The sequence below is a fragment of the Acinonyx jubatus genome, chromosome D4, assembly GCF_027475565.1.
Source record: "Acinonyx jubatus isolate Ajub_Pintada_27869175 chromosome D4, VMU_Ajub_asm_v1.0, whole genome shotgun sequence".
In the NCBI taxonomy this organism is placed as follows: Eukaryota; Metazoa; Chordata; class Mammalia; order Carnivora; family Felidae; genus Acinonyx; species Acinonyx jubatus.
Genome location: NC_069391.1, coordinates 86,614,011 through 86,633,456, shown reverse-complemented (window position 1 = coordinate 86,633,456; position 19,446 = coordinate 86,614,011). Strand labels below are relative to the sequence as shown.

At 35.2% G+C, this 19,446-nt stretch overlaps 1 protein-coding gene across 7 annotated transcripts in view; it reads right to left on the bottom strand.

The window, feature by feature from the left end:
* Positions 1 to 1,948: 1,948 nt before the first annotated feature.
* The window catches only part of JAK2 (Janus kinase 2), a 115,542-nt gene continuing 98,044 nt past the window's right edge, over positions 1,949 to 19,446 (bottom strand). For 6 of the 7 annotated variants that reach the window (XM_015064485.3, XM_027041150.2, XM_053205339.1 and 3 more), the window contains 6 exons: positions 17,241 to 17,430; positions 16,273 to 16,397; positions 15,928 to 16,100; positions 7,106 to 7,223; positions 5,670 to 5,783; positions 1,949 to 5,216 (listed from right to left, as the gene is read on the bottom strand). In XM_015064485.3, the coding sequence (XP_014919971.1) occupies positions 5,109 to 5,216; positions 5,670 to 5,783; positions 7,106 to 7,223; positions 15,928 to 16,100; positions 16,273 to 16,397; positions 17,241 to 17,430 (828 nt within the window). In that variant the 3' untranslated portion in view covers positions 1,949 to 5,108. The other variant, XM_027041152.2, reaches the window with a different exon arrangement.

Genomic DNA, 19,446 nt, shown 5'->3' with positions numbered 1-19,446 from the left:
GGTTCTGGCTGCACAGAGGCAAAGCCCAGCGAATGCCCTGGCTGTGGAACCCCTTATAAGCACTAACTTATAGGTGTGTGCTGTGAACTTTTTTCTTTCCAATCAAGACTGGCCATTGCATTGACTCCTTCTCCCCCCGCCCCCGCCAAAAAAAGACTGAGACTAGTTCAGTGAAACTACAGAGCAATCTATCAATCAACTCAGCTTCTGGACTATAAAATGAATCTGAAATTTCAAAGGCAGACCCGAAAGGAAGCAGACTATGGCACCGCAAAATACGCTTCTTTGGCATAAGGATTATTTTGAGCTGATCATTTTTAAGAAACAGGATATACAGCAAAAGCTCTGGAAATCTAGTGAAAGCTCTTTTATATGGGAAATCTCCATTAGTAAGGGTATTTTCCTTACCAGAAAGACAAAGATGACTCTACTTCATAACAACCTTACTCCTGTTTAGCTGAAGAAGGTACTCAAGTGAGAGCCTGGCCTATTTGGGAAGTTACTCAGTTCTTTTGGGTATCTCACGTATACAGGAGGCATACATGTTATTAAACTTCTGGTTTTTTCCTGTTTTTTAAAAAAAAGAAACGTTCTGGCAGGATTTCTAGGAAATAGTGACTGTTATTTTGTTTTTAAAGTGTTTTCTGAACAGTAGTCAGTAAGTGCAGTCATTTAACACAAACCACTTCCCATTCGGCATTTAGCTTTGGGCCACCAGCAGCTTGCAGATCAAGGGCTTGGACACCTTGGTTATGCAAATTAAAAGTGTTAGAGAGTTCAGTTATTTGTTCCTAAGAATCAAAATGAAGTCTTTGATTCTGTAAACAATCTTCCTTTTTTCTCCAACCAAACATTGAGGGGTCTTAAAAGTTACTAAGGACATAAAATAATAAACTTTGTTTTAAGGTACTTAAAATTTGAGATAGCTATAAAGATTCACTGTTATAGCAACCTTCAACAAAACTATTATGCAGAGGAAGAAAGTATCATCTGTGTATTTCAAGCAGTCAAAAAAGAAAATTTCAAGTACATATTTTCACAACTGAGTGCCTTAAGGATTAGATTTATCTTTCTCATTTTATTTTCTTTACTATAATTTCCTTAATCTCTAATATTTTTAATTCTAGTGAATAAATTCTGACTCACAATATTATACATGCTACTGGAAAATTCACATTCAGAGATTCATATACACTCCAAGCATTTAAAAGAACCTAAGCCTTTTCATTAAAAATACTATCCACCTAATTATCTTTTGTGTGTGAAAAGCATCTAAACATTTTCATTTGTGTATACAGCTGTACTTGAAAGGGCAATTGATCAAAAAATTTTTCTACTGTATACTTTTCATTTGTCTTTCTAGCACTTGTTCTGATAATGTCTTCTCACGTGTGCTGACGATCTGCATTCTCACCTGCCTGCTGTCTCGGTAATATCCTGCTATATAGCATCTTTACCTTGTGACCTCGCTCTGTTTACTGTTATTTACCAAGAGTCATATCTAAAAGCTATGCTTCTGTTCACATTGCTCAAAACCGACCTGCTTGACCCCAGTAAATAGCATCTATAGGCGTGCTTCCTAGGCAAGTATTAAGATTAAAACCATTAACGCAATCTAAGAATATGGATAACTGGAACAGGCCCTCTTAAAGCTCTTCTAATGCTTATTTATGAACCTGCTATAGTTACATTAAAAAAACAGGATGTTAAGCAATCTGCTATGCAAAGAAAGGACTTATGATGGAATAATGATCAACAACTTTTAAAACCATATTAATAAAGACTGGTGTTTCAGTTAGAAATAAGGCATTTCCTTATAGATTTGGAAGACTGAAAAAGAACAGTATTCTAGGGCCTGCACCACCCAAGCAATCCTATATGGCATAAATACAATAGAAATTAACTTCTTAACCTAAAAAATAATACACAGTAATAAAGTAAAACAAAATTGATAAATCACAAAATTAGGTAATTTAATATTTAGGCTATAATGTGCATTTTACTAAAAATTTGATTCATATGAAGAGTTAAAGGCTATATGATATGCATATTACATAAATTTGATTAATATGAAAGTTTTAAAATTCTCTTCTCTGTCATTCTGAAATCTCTCTGAATGTTACTGTCAGCATCATGAAACACTTAGTGCTAGTTATCTTGAAATTAAGTACAACCAACCCAAATCTGGGAGTAAACGCCAAGTATTTTCTCAGATCCGTACTGTGATATTTTTCTCAAATAGAATGAAGCGTGTCACATATAACCCACCCTTTTGTTTGGCTAATCCTGCTGACTTATACTTACTGTTATTACTTATTCTAATACAGAAAACCCAAAGATCTGTAATAAGTGGTACTGAAACATTAGAAAAACTTTCATTAGAAATAATTTAAATACCAGAACTGGAGTGGATACAGAAATGGTCATAAAGAGCACAGAGTAGTTGATAGCAGTCTTAGGAAGTGCTTCTTAAAAAATTGAAAGATATGTTTACTATGATGAAAGGCTTTCTCTGCATATCCCTAAATCAGGGTGTGTGCCCCACTTCCTTGGTTAGGTGACAATTATACAAAAGAAAATAACTTCGGAATATTTATTACATCGGTATTTCAGTTTTGTAGAAACATGCTAAACGCACGATGAAGAAAATAACACAGTCTCAATAAAGTGACCACGTAATGCCACCCCATGGAGAATGGCTCCCCAGGTATAGAACTGTAGGTATTTCCTTATGTCTACTCCATAAAAAAACTATTTAAATAAAATTTAAACATCAGAAGTTATAGTTGTGATAAAAATTTCACTTGACTTTGAAGCAGAAGTCTTGAGTCATGAGAAAGCACTCTTTCACAGCAAGTTATAGTATTACTGGCAGCATATACATAGGTGACGTGAAACAATCACTATTTCCCAAAGTAAGGAGCCATGGACGCATCGAATGATTTATATAAAGACTACATAACTTAATATACTGCAATATTTACAGAATTGTAGAAATCTAAGAAAACCTTTATCCTCATTTCTTAAGAATATTCATTTGAAGAAACATTTTGGCATTAATTGGTACGATAATTACTTACCTATTTCTTGTGCAGAACCAACTGAACAGGTGCAGGTTAATTTCTCTTTATGTATAACCAGAATAAAAATTTAAACACTGCAAATCCTCAGTGAATAATAATTCTCTTGCAAACTCAGAATTTTATAATGAGGTAGTCATCCCACTCTAAAAACTTCAGAACGTTTATATGGGATTACTCTCCCTAAAACTAAAAAGTGAAACATTAAGAAAGAAAAATTTAAAGCAATCTAGTTAATACCTTTGTTTTTAAAAACAAACAAAATGTTATAAACCTTTAAAAATCCACTTTTCAGCACTTAAGCTTCCGAAATCAAGCATATTATACGATGTGCTACTTGTGACTTGTAAAGTAGCAGCATGGGGGATCTCTTAATTGCATTATGTACACAGGTCCTTGAGGAGTCTACAAATAAAAATCATATTCAACTCTCATCACGATATCAGAAATCTTTTAAAATCTAATATACTATCATTTTAGATGTTTTCTGCATTTGGTTACCACTAAAATGCTTTAAAGATCATGTAAAAAGCATTTCTTCCCTTTTCTTTCTTCCCACCAAAAAATTTCAAACTTTATGTATGAGGCATTTTCTTATATAATTTGCATTTCAAAGCCAGCTCCAAAAAATAGATAATCCAAAGCCTTAAGTACAAGTTTAAAAAAAATAGCGTATACCACTGAAAATAAAGTAAGAAACTATTTTCTTTTTAACTGAAATACTAAGTATTTTAAACTTTGTATAAATAACACACACAGACTGCCCCTCTACCATACCACACTCCTTAGGTACAGCGTCTAAAGAGGAGCAGCACTAAAACAAAGGACGACAACAACCAACACTTACATGTATACTCTCATTCTTCTTAGACACATACATTATGAATTTTCTACTGGCATTCTTGAATAAAGTTAACAAGCATACTTTTTCACCAATTTATTCTCATTTCTCCCTTGTATATAAGAATCTCTAACAAAAGTAAATATCTTCAAGGATTTCTGAAATCCCTAAAATATTCTTTAGCAAAAAAAAAAAAAAAATCCTAACCTATCAGGCATCTCAATAAGCATATACATTTAAAAAACAATCTATTTTATGGCTTATGCTTCAATTTAATGCATGACCAAAGTCCCAGGGATTGAAGAATCTTATTAGCAGCCAAGAGCTTAATGGATGACAATATTCCTCACATTGTAATCTCAAAATTTTTAAAGAAAACTATTCACTATAGTCTTAGAAAAACTTGGAGATAATTCTATTTTAAAAACATACTTACCACAAACAAATACAAGGGAGACAAATAAGAAAATAGATTGTGTTGTATCTTTGTAAACTTGTTCCATTTCAAAATGTATTCTTTAGGGTCGGGGAAATTTCCTATACAAGTGAAACTAAATATTTGTTCCCTTTGCTTTGAAAAATATTTACAGTACATAGAACTACAAGCTAAAAGTGTACATCTGCTTATATTGCTGGCCAGTGATATAAATGAACAAGAACACAAGGTGCTTATTCAATTATCTGAGCATTATAATTTGTATAGTGATGTTATTGTAGGTCAACTATGGAAAAATTAGAAAACATTAATGAACACCAGCCCTTGTGTAAAACACCACACAAGATGCCAAGGTATTATACATTCACTGTGGTAAAAACTGTACATATGTATTCTGTGCATCTTCAGCATTGCAAAATTTACATTATAATTTTTTCATCTTTCAAAATTCTGAGTTCAAAAAAGTCTATTTTTTTCTTTTGCCAGAGAAAAGTGATGTTAACTGATTGACTGGGTCTGTGAAACTGCTTATAAAATTCTTTGCTAAGGTCTTTTCATCAATGTCTTTTACTGATGTCCTCGTGAAGAAAACCTAAATTTTGCAAGTTTTGAACAGATATTTCCACATCTTTGCTGGCTAGCATCATGATGTACATAATAATTGTATATGTAATAATAGTCCACAGTAATGTGAAATACAAAACTTTGTTCTGTTAAGTCTATTTTGGTCTCAGAGCGAAGTTCATTTCTTTCATCCAGCCATGTTGTCCCTTATTTGATCAACTCGAAGAGCTAGGTCTCTAAAAGAGGGACGCTGATTTACATTATTGTTCCAGCATTCAGTCATAATCAAATAAATCTATAAAAGAGAACATAAGCCAAAATTATAATGAACACAAGGTGCCATCTTTTAATTGATGAAGACATGAACGGAGAACTAACTTAATTTTCCTATGTAGGCTTATGTCATGGCTATGCCTAGATCCACAGTCATATGATTATCCAAAAGCTTAGCAAATTAAATGTCATCAAGTGACGTGAAATCCTTGTGAAAAGGGAATGAAAACATCTGATGAATGTGGATAAAAAATGTTTTGTGGGGGGCGCCTGGGTGGCTCAGTCAGTTAAGCATCCAGCTCTTGATTTTGGTGTGGGTTATGATCCCGGGGTGTGGGACTGAGGCTGACTTCAGGCTCCAGGCTGAGTGCAGCCTGCTTAAGATTCCCTCTCCCTCTCCCTCTGCCCCTCCGCCTCTTGAAAACACGGGCTCTTCTCTCTCAAAAAAAAAATGTTTTTTTTTTTTTTTTGTTACCTCATCTGGGCATCCATCTGGTCTTGGTAATCTTCCATTATTCTTTAGGAGTTCTATCAAATGAAACACAATCATCTGTCCTTGTTTGTCATTGCCAATCATACGCATAAATTCCTGCAATATAAATCCACTTTTCAATAAGTTTTTTTTTTGGTATATTTAATTTGAACCAGAATTCTTTCTCAACTTCTAGTAAATGTGAAAAATTCTGTATATGTATGTTTTCCTATATGCTTGAAACCTTTTAAAAACAGACTATTTTGAAGATCAAACCTTCCTTTTAGTCATATTTCAGAAAAGACAGTGCCATTTCCATAACTATATTTGACACAAATTCCCTGAGAAGAGCCCAAAAGAAGTGAACTAAAAGATGTTTACTTTGGTTTTTTGATAGTTGTCTTAACACATCATATTATATTTCAGCTGAAATAAAATTTAGATTGTAAAAGAGAACATAATAAAAAGAACACAGAATGAATATTTAAGCATAAATGCAATGGAGATAAAATGCTCGTATGTACAAAATTCCTAAAATTAAAGTCTGAACTATGAGCTAGAGAAACATTTACAACAAACGCATCGCTTATTTAAATACAGAGAATTCTTACAAGCTGGTAAGAAAAATTACTAACATAATAAAGGGCAAAAGCACATGAGATAACACACACACACATATACTGATTTCAAATACCCAAAAACTGTGTACTCAATCACACTAATGGGAGAAATACAAATTAAAATCAAATAACTATAACTTCTATCAATTTGACAAAACTGCATAAAATACTAGCAAATGATAAAATGTATGCTCTTATGCACTGTTATTCGGAGTACAATCTGGTATAGCTTTTCTGAAAAACATTTCGAAATAATCAAAAACGTTTGAAAGAGTTCCTAATCTTTTACTTATAATTACACTTTTATTCTAAGGTGATAGGAGATAAATATTTATGTATGACAATGTTCACTATGTTCATTGAAGTATTACTTAAAAGACTGAAAAATGGAAAAGAACTGAAAACTGGAAAAATGGAAAACTGGAAAGGAACTATAGCATGGATATTTACTTGTATTAGTAAATATTTACCACAAATACAATTTCGAACTTTTGGATAGCATTTTATTGTAAGGATATAGTTTCTGATATTTTCCTTTTTTAATTATCCTTTATTAAAAAAATATAGAATAGACAGGGAAAACTATTTTTAAACGTTTAACTTTTTCAATAACTTCTGGAATGAATCAATTAATTAGGTTTACTAAAAACCTTTTGAAAATGCAAGTTAATTTAATGAACAAGTTTAGGGTTATTTTGTTGGATGTTGTCTTCATCACCAATAAGAGGGTATAAAATGAGTCCTAAGCTTACTATTATTCTCTGGGAGAAGCTTTTCCCACGTTAAAAAAAGCCGACGGTACATAAAAAGCACACTGACCGCTGGTGGACTTTTACTCTTCTCGATGTATGTGAAAAGTTCATACAGAACCACTCCAAAGCTCCAAACATCTGAAGCCACAGAAAACTTGCTCTCTGTCAGTGATTCTGGAGCATACCTATAATGTATGGAAAGCATTTGTAAGACGGTTTCTTGAATTATAATAGCACTGTATGGTGACAGATGATAGCTATACCTGTGAGCACAATGTAACACAGACTTGTCGAATCACTACGCTGTACGACGAATGTAATGAACTAGACTTCATTAAAGAAAAAAAAATTATGTGATATGCCAACTCTAAATTTAACCTGAAAATCATTGGATTAAAAAGGGTAAAAAGAAAAGTTAACATAAGTAGGCCTAAAGCTGCCATCCTCAAAAACGCTCGCTTGCAAGGTTGACAAGTGACTGGCGCCTGGGAACTAGATTTCTGAAGGGCTGCCACAGCTCCTAAATGGCAAGGGAGGCTCACTGTGCCTGAAATGTTTCTGCAAACAATATGGTTTACAATGAACACCTGTCTTCCTTCTGGCAGTCTGGAATTGTGGTACATGCCAGGCAGAGATTTTGTTGGGGGAATTACATGTGTCCCGTGTGACTTTTCTGGGACAGGACCCTTGAAAGTTTGTGTTTTCCTCCAGGTGTTGCCTCAGATGGCTTTTCCCTTCACTGATTTTACTTTATATCTGTTCTCTGAAATGCATCACAGCCATGAATATGACTGTATTCTGAGTCCTAGGAGTCCTCCTAGTGAATCATCAAGCCTGCGGATGGTCTTGGGAAACTGCCAAACAAAGATAACTAAGTACCTTCCTGGAACTCTAAAGTACCTGCAAAGTACCTTCCAGATACTGAAATTTAAAAAAAATAAAATAAGCTGCTCTTTGCAAGCTAAAACTTGAAATGGATCGAGGTAAGTTTCCAACTGGAAAAAAAAAAGCTTCTAAACTGGAACAAGACTAAAAGCTATTAATATAAGCACCTGTTAATCAGAAGGGGGTAGGGAGGAGTGCCTGGGTGGCACAGTCGGTTGAACATCCAGCTTCTGCTCTGGTCATGATAAGATCAGATCATGATCTCACGGTTCCTGAGATTGAGCCCTGCATCAGGCTCTCTGCTCTTGGCACAGAGCCCGCTTTGGATCCTCTGTCTCCTTCTCTCCCCCTCTCCCCTGCTCACGCTCTCTCTCTCTCTCAAAATAAATAAACTTAAAAAAAAAGTGGTGGGAGAAGGAAGCAAAGTCACTGGGGAAAACAGTGTCATTGTCTACTCAAGTCTCAACACTATCCAAGGGAGGATTTGGGCTAATGGAATGTGAATATCATGGTTCCATTGTTAAGTTATCCTCATTATAGAAGATAGTGACAAAGATCTGTTTTAGACTGGTGAGATTAACTATATGAATTATGCAAATTTAATACCTCCTTCAAAATCTGATTTAAGCTTCCTCACTTCCACAGATCCTTCTCTGACTACTCAAGGTCTTAATGAGCTCATGCTACTCAGTTTCTATAGTATTTATTGTTGATACTAGAGAATTAACCATGCTTTTTTATATATATTAAGTTTTTAAAAAATTCTTATCTTTAAATGTATGTTAGTTTTATCCCACAAATGGAATAAAACATTCTTGAAGACATTCTATTTCCCCAACGTTTGCAAAACAGTCTCTTCCTTTGGTTTTCATGAAAGCACTGTCTACAATTTCCTCCCTCATCTCCAAGGCTGTTTTCCTCTCTCCCATCACTTACGTAAGGATAAATACAAATCACAAAGGAAAAAAAAAATCAATTCTCCCTGTGGAAAATGAGGGAAAAGACTCTTTCTCCTCTTAGAGCATTTACTTTAGAAAATTTATCATTGTAAATTCTTTGTGTCTTTTGAAATATAGGTAATTTTTTTTTTAAAGCTTTTGCTTAAAAGCCTCTTGCCAGCTGTATGATCCAAAAATGTTTCTCAAGAACCTGGGAACCACCTCTCCGGAATGTAATCATCAAAGAAATAGCACCCAACCTCCCAGTTTTTGTGGGACAGTAAGAGTTTAACTTCCGGCAGGTGCCTCCTTCCAAGTTGCAAAACTATCTCCTCCCATAAAAATATGAGAAGTCTATCTGTCCTGTGGGTGATGACAATTAGTTAACACAGACAGTCACTTAAGATAAACTATGTGTGATGTCAACTTCTCTTACTTGAGGACTAGCTATTGTTTATCTTGACAACATGTACGTAATGGGTTGAATCTGCTTGGCCACAGAAGGAGGTGAGATTTCTTTCTTGTCTTTACAGTCTCTTAGCAGATCACTTGTGTGATGCACATGACGCTCAGGGTTAAAGCTTATTCAGTAATAAAACTTTCTTTTCTATCTTTGTGCAGAGGTTTACTGAATTGGGAGGAGATTTCATTTCTAATTATATTTCCCCAACACTTTCCTTCTCCATTTTCTAAGTTAGGGTTTCCCAAGGTTCTATCATCAAACCTTTTTGTCAAAACTTTCCATTAGATAATATTCATCCACCTATATACTAATGTCTCCTAAATTTATAACCATATTTTTGAACTTTCTTTTGTGTTTCGACTTACTGAACATTTCCATATTAAATAAGGTTCTTTAGGCAAAGAGAACTCCATTCCCACTTTTCCAAAACCTGCTGGTTATTTTACTTTCCTTATGCATTGAATGCCATCAACAATCTAGCTTACTTCCCAGGTGGAAATCTTAAGATTTTTTTTTTCTTTTGATTTGAGAGCGAGAAAGAGAATGCACTCATATGAATGGGGGAGAGGGGCAGGGGGAGAGTGAAAGAATTTTTTTTTAATGTTTACTTATTCTGAGAGAGAGAGAGAGAGAGAGAGAGAGAGAGAGAGAGACTGACCAAGCAGGGGAGGGGCAAAGAGAGAGGGAGAAAGAGAATCCCAAGTAGGCTCTAAGCTGTCAACACAGAGCACAATGCACAGTTCAATCTCATGACCATGAGATCACAACCCGAGCCAATATTAAGAGTCAGACGCTTAACCGACTGAGCCATCCAGGCACACCCCAGGAGAAAGAGAGAATCTTAAGCATGCTCCAGCTCAGTGTGGATCCTCCATGAATCCAAAAGCCTGCTTCAACAGAAAAATATTCTAGCAGGAGCATTTTTCCTTTATTTTTTTTTCATTTTTAATGTTTATTTATTTTTGAGAAAGACAGACAGAGAGACAGAACGTGAGCAAGGTAGGGGCACAGAGAGAGAAACAGAACCTAAAGTAGGCTCCAGGCCCTGAGCTGTCAGCACAGAGCCTGATGCAGGGCTCAAACTCACAAACTGTGAGATCATGACCCGAGCAGAAGTCAGATGCTTAACCGACTGAGCCATACAGGTGCCCCTCCTTCAGTTCTTAACACCAACACTTAGGACAAGCTAAAACTTGTTGTTAGCTTAAAACAAAGAGCACTTTTGAATAACAAAAGCAATGTAGATAGCAAGATTACATGAAATTATAACTGTTTAAAAGATATGATGGCTATATCTCATGTATAAAAACTGTATGAGTTCTCTTTAATACTTCAGATTTAGTGTTCATTACTCAATAAATTAGTTAAAACCTATTTTATCAACTCATACATCTGAAATATTTATACAAAATTTACCCTCATTTCATTATATAAAACATTTAACACTTGCTAATATAAAAATAAAACTATTCCAACGGCCTAATTAGTTTTTGGCAGTATATAGCTTTCCATTCCATTAAATACACAGGAAAATTTTGATCATGATAAAAATGATGTTATTTCTGATTTTTACACTAACTTATTTAATGTTTCTCCAAAGTCAAACATCAGTTTGATACATATGTCTCCCCAACACAATTACTAAAGGAATAATATTTTACCGTATACATTACTTCATATATTCTAATCTTAGCTACGTTTTATTCTGTATTATTTATTGCAAACTAAGTAATAAGAAAGGACTTATCTTATTTTCATAACAGTATAAGATTAATTACACAAGATATGTATCATCTTAAGCTTATCTTGGCTGCCCTTGTGATTTATTTTTCCAGACATGCAGGGAGAAATAGAGGGCCCAAAGCTTACATAATTTGGGACCTTTCTTTATAACAAAAAATACAAAATTAAGTATGAAACTGAATATTTAAAAATAGAAAAGAAGGAATCTTGAAAGGAAGGTGCTCTGGTGAATATGCTTTATTATAAACATGGCTCCACACGTGTCCTGCAATTTATTTTTTTAAATAATATTTCACAGTTTTTTCTTTTTAATGTTTTATTTTATTTTTGAGAGAAGACAGAGCCAGAATGCGAAGCAGGATCCAGGCTCTGAACTGTCAGCACACAGCCTGACGTGGGGCTCGAACTCACGAGCTATGAGATCATGACCTGAGCCGAAGTCGGACGCTCAACAGACTGAGCCACCCAGGAGCCCCTAATATTTCACAGTTTTAACACACTTACTTCTAGAGTTGAACAATAAAGTCAGATTTTTAAAAAACTTTTAGTATACTTCCCAGAAATTGAGAAAAGGAATGACTTTAATGATTTCACTTTTGAAAATCAAGTGGTTTAATTCTTTACTTTCAATAAAATTCAAAAAAAGAATGGATTTAATGAAGTTGCCAGGTAAGAGTTAATTTTAATGGTACTTCATTGTATACTTTTTTGCTCCTTATCTCAGAAAGAGTCACAGAAATGAATATTGTTATAACAAAACTCTTTCCATTCCTATATACTTATTTACACAACTTTTCTCTGTTCACATCTACAAAAAGGCAAAATAAACAGAATTTAAGCTGAATCTGGTCCCATGATAGAAATTAATATTCATACAGTGATATATGACCTAATCGGAGGGGAAAATAGCTCCATTTATCTTATTAAGAAATACCTCCAGGGGCACCTGGGGCGCTCAGTCGGTTAAGCGTCTGACTTCAGCTCAGGACAGTTCCTGAGTTCAAGCTCCACATAGGGCTCTGTGCTGACAGCTCTCGGAGCCTGGAGCTTGCTTGGGACTCTCTGTCTCCCTCTCTCTCTGCCCCTCCCTCGCTCGTGCTCGCTTGCTCGCTCTCTCTCTCTCTCTCTCAAAAATAAACATAAAAAAAAGAAGTGCTTCCAATAAAAAACTTTAAACAATTATCCAATTTGTAATTTATTTATATTGCATTGGAACACTGTATCCTGATAATAACTTCAATGATAACCCAACCCAGAAGAAAAATGTGAATACTTCTGAGTTTTGTGGTCACAGGAAATTTAAAAGTTAATTTCAATTTACAGTAGCTCCCCCCCTCATCCACAGTTTTGCTTTCTTGGGTCTCAGTAACTAGTGGTTAACCACAGCCCAGATGCAGATGATCCTAACACCACGTCACAAGGCTTACGCCATCCACCTCACTTCATCTCATCATACAGGCACTTTATAACTCACAAAGAAAGGTGAGTTCAGTACAAAAAGATACTTTGAGAGAAAACAAGAGAGAACAATTTCACATAACTTTATATTGTTATAATTATTCTACATTATTAGTTGAAACAATGAGAGTGAAAACACAAATAACCTCTTAGTGTTATTATGAAAATACCTTTGACTTCCTGGACCCCCTAAAACGAGAACCTGGTGTCCCCACACTTTGAGAATTTCTGTTCTCCACCAGAAGTAGATCTCTCTTCCTAAAATATGAATCTCAACATGATATTCCCTTGGATGAGGCCTGTAATTTCCTACCTACACACGGTCTACTGAATGAGGCTTGAACTCATCAACACGGCGTACCAGGCTCAATCCCTTTCGGGCCGCCATCACTCCCCGTTTGCTCTGGGACTGTGCCACTCACTTCCAAGTCCCTGCCCCTCTAGTTCTGGTCTTCCTCCTCAGAGAACACCTTTGCTCTTCTCTACCTGGTAAACTATTAATCAGTAATTGAAATGTCACTTCCTGGTTGTAGTTTTCTCTGATTAATTTAAACCCTCAGGGGAAATATCCACATTCTTATGTTTTCCCATTATATTCTTCATTATTGCACTTATGATATAATGATTGCAATGACTGGCCACACTGCAATGACTGACCACACATTTGATTTTTTTTTTTTTTTTTTTTTTTTTTAATCTATGAGCTCTGAAAGGGAAGGGATAATGAGTAGTGGACCTGTCGGCTGAATATGCCTGCCACATCAAACATTTCCTTTTTAGTCTGGTTTTCTTAGTAACCAAGCACAGTTGTTTGTTGTTGTTGTTGTTGTTGTTGTTGCTTTTCTGATGCTGACCCTATCTTCATATCCCAAGCTCCTTGTATGGTGTTTGGAACAGTAGAAACTTAATAAATGTTTATCAGATTGTATTTATTAAGTATGGCCAAACTGCTTAAAATCCATATAACTAATCTTTATGGATTTCTAGTTAATTCCATTTAACTTCTTTAATTTCTCATCCTGGAAAAAAAGAATTAAATTCATGTATCAATGGACATGTCCAAAGCAGATAAGTATAGATGAGTCTTATTTTCTAGTTTCCTTATACTCTAAAAATAATTAGATGATGATATCACCAGGATATTCCTTAAAACTGTTATTATTATGAAAAATTTCAAACATACACAAATAGAGAACAATAGACATTCATTTCCTGCCTTGTTTTATTAGCCCCCCCATCTCTACCCCATTGAATTGATATGAAGTGAATTATGGACATGAGAGTATTTCAGTCATAATTATTTCAGTATGCATTTCTAAAAGATAAGGGCTTTTCTTTAAAATACTCATAATGTCATTAAATATTACTCTTCTGTATAGTAAGATTTTATTTTAATACCAGTTAATTAACTTACAGAGTAATACTAGTTTCAAGTGTAAAATATGGTGACTCAGCATTTATATATAACACCCACTGCTCATCACAAGTGCACTCCTTAATCCCCATCACCCATTTAACAACCCCCACATCCCCCTCTGATAACCATTTGTGTGTTCTCTGTATATAAGAATATGTTTCTTGGTTTGTCTCTCTCTTTTTTTTCTCCCTTTGTTCATTTGTTTTGTTTCTCAAATTTCACATGAATGAAATCATATGGTATATGTTTTTCTCTGAGTTATTTACTTAGCATAATAATCTCTAGCTCCATCCACGTCTTGCAAACGGCAAGATTTCATTGATTTTATGGCTAATACTCCATTGTACATATATACCACATCCTTTTTTATGCACATTAATTTTATTTCCAATGACACTGGGGTGTATAAAGTGAAATGTGAAGTCTCTCCTAATCACATTCCTCAGCAGTAATCAGTATTTCTAGTTTCCATTCTTTTTTTTTTTTTTTTTTCTTTAGAAAGAGAGAGTGTGCCAGCAGGGGAGAGGCAGAGAGAGAGAGAGGATCTCAAGTAGGTTCCACACTCAGCAATAATCCATTTGTTCTAAATCACTTGTGTTTTCTTACCTAATTTCCTTCCAGACTAACAATCTGTAATAGCTGGGATAAGTTGTAAAATTTACAGATACAAAATAAGTGAAGATAACTAACAGATATGGATGGGCAACGAACTTAGCAGTAGCTAACTAAATAATCTATATATTTCTAATAAGTCTGATGAATCTCAAATTTTCATAAATGGACAGTTTTAGTGTTTATATTAGTAATTCTAACTTGCAAGTCAGAAACCCAAAATGTAAATAAAACATAAAAATGCAAATAAAACCAAAACAAAACCCATCCCTTAACAGAAACATCCGATTTAAACAACATAATCTTAATAGTATTATTTTAGCAAATAAATAAACCAGAATTAAAGTCTATTTAGATTTTATCACAAATCAAAACATTTAAATACATTTTCAGCGATTCATCCCTGTAAAACAAAATGCACCATTAATGAACTAAGACATAAAAAAAGACCTTGCATCGAAGCACAAATCAATAAAAACAACAATGTACTCCACACAAAAAATCAGGTTTGTATGCTCCTCACAATTCACAATTTTAAGTGAAGATCAAAAATTACCTTTAGCTTTGGGGCACCTAGGTGACTCAGTCGGAGAAGCATCTGACTCTTGGTCTCGGCTCAAGGTCATGATCTCATAGTTTGAGTTGGAGCCCTGCATTGGGCTCTATACTGACAGCGTGGAGCCTGCTTGGGATTCTCTCTCTCCCTCTCTCTGCCCCTCCCTCGCTCACTTTCTGTCTGTATCTCTCAAAATACATAAACTTAAAAAAACTACCTTTAGCTTCAAATTGCTATAAAATGTTCAGTTAATGCTGGATTAAAGCACCATCATGGTTAAGAACGCTTAGGGGAGCCTGGGTGCCTCAGTCAGTTAAGTGTCTGACTTCAGCTCAGGTCAGCATCTTCCGGTTCATGAGTTCCAGCCCCACATTGGGCTCTGTGCTGACAGCACAGAGCCTGGAGCCTGCTTCAGATTCTGTCTCTCTCTCTCTCTCTCTCTCTCTCTCTCTCTCTCTCTCTGCCCCTCCCCCACTCACACTCTCTGTCTCAAAAATAAACACTAAAAAAAATATTTAAAAAAAAAAAAAAGAAAACTTAAAAGCACAAATTCTGAGAACAGACTATCTGGGTTTTGAATCCTAATTCTGCCATTTGTCGGTCTTTTGACCTTGAGCAAGCTATTTAATCTGTCTACACTTCAGATATGCTTAAGATGGACAGAATACATATTCTCCAAGGGTTGTCGTAGAGATTAGATGAGATAATCCATGAAATGCATTTAGCCCAATCTAAGCATGATAAATTTTTGCTATTATTATAAATCTATAAATGATAAACTATGAATAATAGTAAATTTTCGCTAAAATATACTCACCAGAATATGGGACTTTCACCAGGTTCTTTCACTTTGTAGTATTCTTTGTCTTGTGGCAAGACTTTGGTTAAACCAAAATCTCCAATTTTAACCCTGTTTTCATTCTCCACCAATATATTCCTTGTTGCCAGATCCCTGTGGATATACCTTTTTGTACCAAGATACTCCATGCCCTATGGATGAAATAACATTTTTATTTCAGCTACGTTTTACAAAGATAAATAATTTAAATGGTCTTTCCTCTATATGTTTCCTTAATTATCAAAGAAAAACTCTAGAGGACTTTGTAACAATTACTTTAGCATGTTCTCTTTACTTACAACAAATAGGCAGGATATTAAGTACCTTGCATATCTGAGATGTATACTGCAGAAGTTTTTTATGATCTATCCGTTCTTTATGTTTTTGGAGATAATCTCGTAAACTTCCATATGGTAAATATTCCATAATTAATCTTAAATTACGCCGGCCTTTTAACATACAAAGGGGAACACAATATTTTACTTTGTCACATTTTATTGTTAGATAATAGAAAACAAACATACATAAAAATGACTTAAAATATATAAACTCTGAGTCTAAGGTAACAAAACTTGATTATAAATTAAGTGCTGTAATAGTTAAGAACACAAGCTTTTTGAATCAAAAAGTTTTGAGTAAATTCCTAGCAGTGCTATTGCTGGGTCATAGGATAGATCTATTTTTAATTTTTTGAGGAACTGAGGAGGGCACCTGTTGGGATGAGCACTGGGTGTTGTATGGAAACCAATCTGACAATAAATTTCATATTTAAATAAATAAATAAATAAATAAATAAACAAACAAACAAATAATTAAAGTAAGGAAAAGAAGCTTTAAAATAGTTATGGTTTAATCTTATGTAACCCTTTCTGCAAACCCAAATAGGCTGATGAAAATTTCCTTTCTCCTCATCTGTAATGAGCAAAAAGTATCCAATTTAAAAAATATTTTCAGAGAAGGGTGCCTGGTTGGCTCAGTCAGTTAAGCCTCCAACTCTTAATTTTGGCTCAGGCCCTGATCTCACGGTTTGTGAGTTCGAGCCTGTCATCAGGCTCTGCACGGACAGGTCAGAGCATGCTTGAGATACTCTCTTTCTCTCTCTGCCTTCCCCACACCCTCAAAAATAAACATTTAGCCTACAATCACCAAGCACAATCTGCAGTGACATAAACACTTCTCTCCTTGGTCACTGGCATATTAGAAGTCCAGACCTTGAGACATTATAGGTTTCTATTACCCAGGATGCCAAGGACATACCTTGAGTTCAAAATAGGTTTCAATGGGCAACATACCAGCACTGTAGCACACTCCCTTGTACTTGACAATGTTGTCATGCTGCAGGGATTTAAGGATTTCAATTTCTCTTTCAAAGTCTCTCAGGTGCTCCTCAGTACTGTGCTGGAGCTTCTTCACGGCCACCACCTCCCCAGTGTTATCTTGTAGAGGGTCATACCGGCACATCTCCACACTGCCAAAATTGCCCTAAACGGCACATCACAAGAGGATAGAAATCTCAAGTTTTCCAGAGAAATTACTAATGAAGTTTAATTAGGCGAAATTCCAGTAGCTAGAATTAGCAGACATATCTCTAAGCTTACATTAGGCAACTTTCAGAATAACAAAAGGAAATAATATTTCAACAGGTAGGTAGTAAATCTATAAATTTGATTTCTTCAAAAGGAATTATAGGCTGAAATATAAACAACTTCAAACAAGCATTTAAACAAATCATGAACATGATTTATTAAGATAAGCCAAGATAATTCCTAAATCTCTATCACTAATTTCCAGGATGATCTTTGCTTCTTCACAATATACCCTTTGATATCACTACCAGTGAGCTGGATGGAACAAGGAAGGGTCTGTTATGGACTGAGTGTCTGTGTTTCCCCCAAATTCCTATGATAAGCCCTAACTACCAGTGGGAGTGTACTTGAAGACAGGGCCTGTGAAGAGGTGATCATAAAGTAAGGCCTTACTCTGATATGGCTGGTGCCTTTGTAAGAAGAGGAAAAGACACCAGAGCTCTCTACCACATGAAGACACAGCCAGGAAGGTGGCCATATGGAGGGAGGCCAAGAAGAGAGTATGCAATAGAAACTGAACCCTGCCAGCACCTTAACCTTAGACTTTCAGCCTCCAGAACTATGAGAAATAAATATCTGTTGTTTAACCCCCAGTGTATGGTATTTTGTTACAGCAGCCTGAGCAGACTAATACAAGGTTGATTTATTTGCTAAAAGTGGAACTCGCAGTTGAAAGGATATGGACATTTCAAAGGTCCTTCACACACGTTGCAGCAGACACTTTTGAAGGGGTGACCTTCACTAGATTTAAGCTCTAATAAGCAGTGGGAAAAATGTCAATTTTATCATATTCCTGCCAACACTAACCATTGTTAATATTTCTAAATCTTTGTCAATTTGACAGGCACAAATCAATCTCACTGTTTAAATTTGGAATGCCTCTACTTTCTTTTGGAAGAAGAAGGTAAAGGCAAACACTGTGTGGGAAGAAAGATTTAGGACAGGAAACCAGAAGAGAATGAAAATGTTTGGAATGGGCAGTCACCACAGAAGAAATCAAATAAGGGAGAATAAAAGAACTATCAATTAAAACAGTCCTAAGTACCAGCTAATGTTGGAAATCAATTTGCAATGGAAACAATAAACATTTATATCTGATTTCTTTCTTAACAGTGTTCGAGAGTTGAAAACACAAATAGAAAAAAATAGTTCAGAATTTTATTGTTCCTGCACCAGGAAATGACAGGGAAAGTTAAAACAGACAATCATGGGAGGGAAGGTGACAGCACTGTGGATAGCAGCGGAAGCAGAGTGTAACTGCTTACCAGGAAGTCTACCTCCTCTGGAAAACGAGAGTTGGATCTAGAAGGTGGCTCACAGGCTTCAGGAACAAGGGTCAAAGACACTGGCAATGACAAAGACACCAAAGGAGGATGTATGTGTTGGGAAGAGTCTAAAGATACAAAGTTATAGTCAAGAGGGAGATTTCAGGGTCTGAATTCCATAAGTAAGATTATTATAAGGGATTACAGAATTCAAAGTGCACTCATTAACATGTTCACAGATTGAGATTGGGAAATTTAAAAAGGTATTCAATGGATGCCCCAAATAATAGGAGGAGTAAGGTGAAGATGAAAACAAGGAGTACCAAAAGTACTTGAAATGTGGATTACCAACCAAGATGTTGGCCAATGATGAGGAGAGACTAACCATATTCACATAGGACTATATATGATGCTGGAGATTCTAACTGTGGAAAAGTAGCAGCAAGGTCCAGATCTGTGTGTCCCAGATCTGCATCAGAGAGTAACAGGTAATAAAGAGGATTTCCAAAAAGCTAGGTTTTAACTGAGGTGACGAGTAAAGAATATAAGTATATGAGGACGTGAGTATAAAAGATCACAAAAATACTCATTTTAGAATTCTGATAGCAGAAGAAAGTTTTCACAATATTTTCTTAACTCTTTTTATG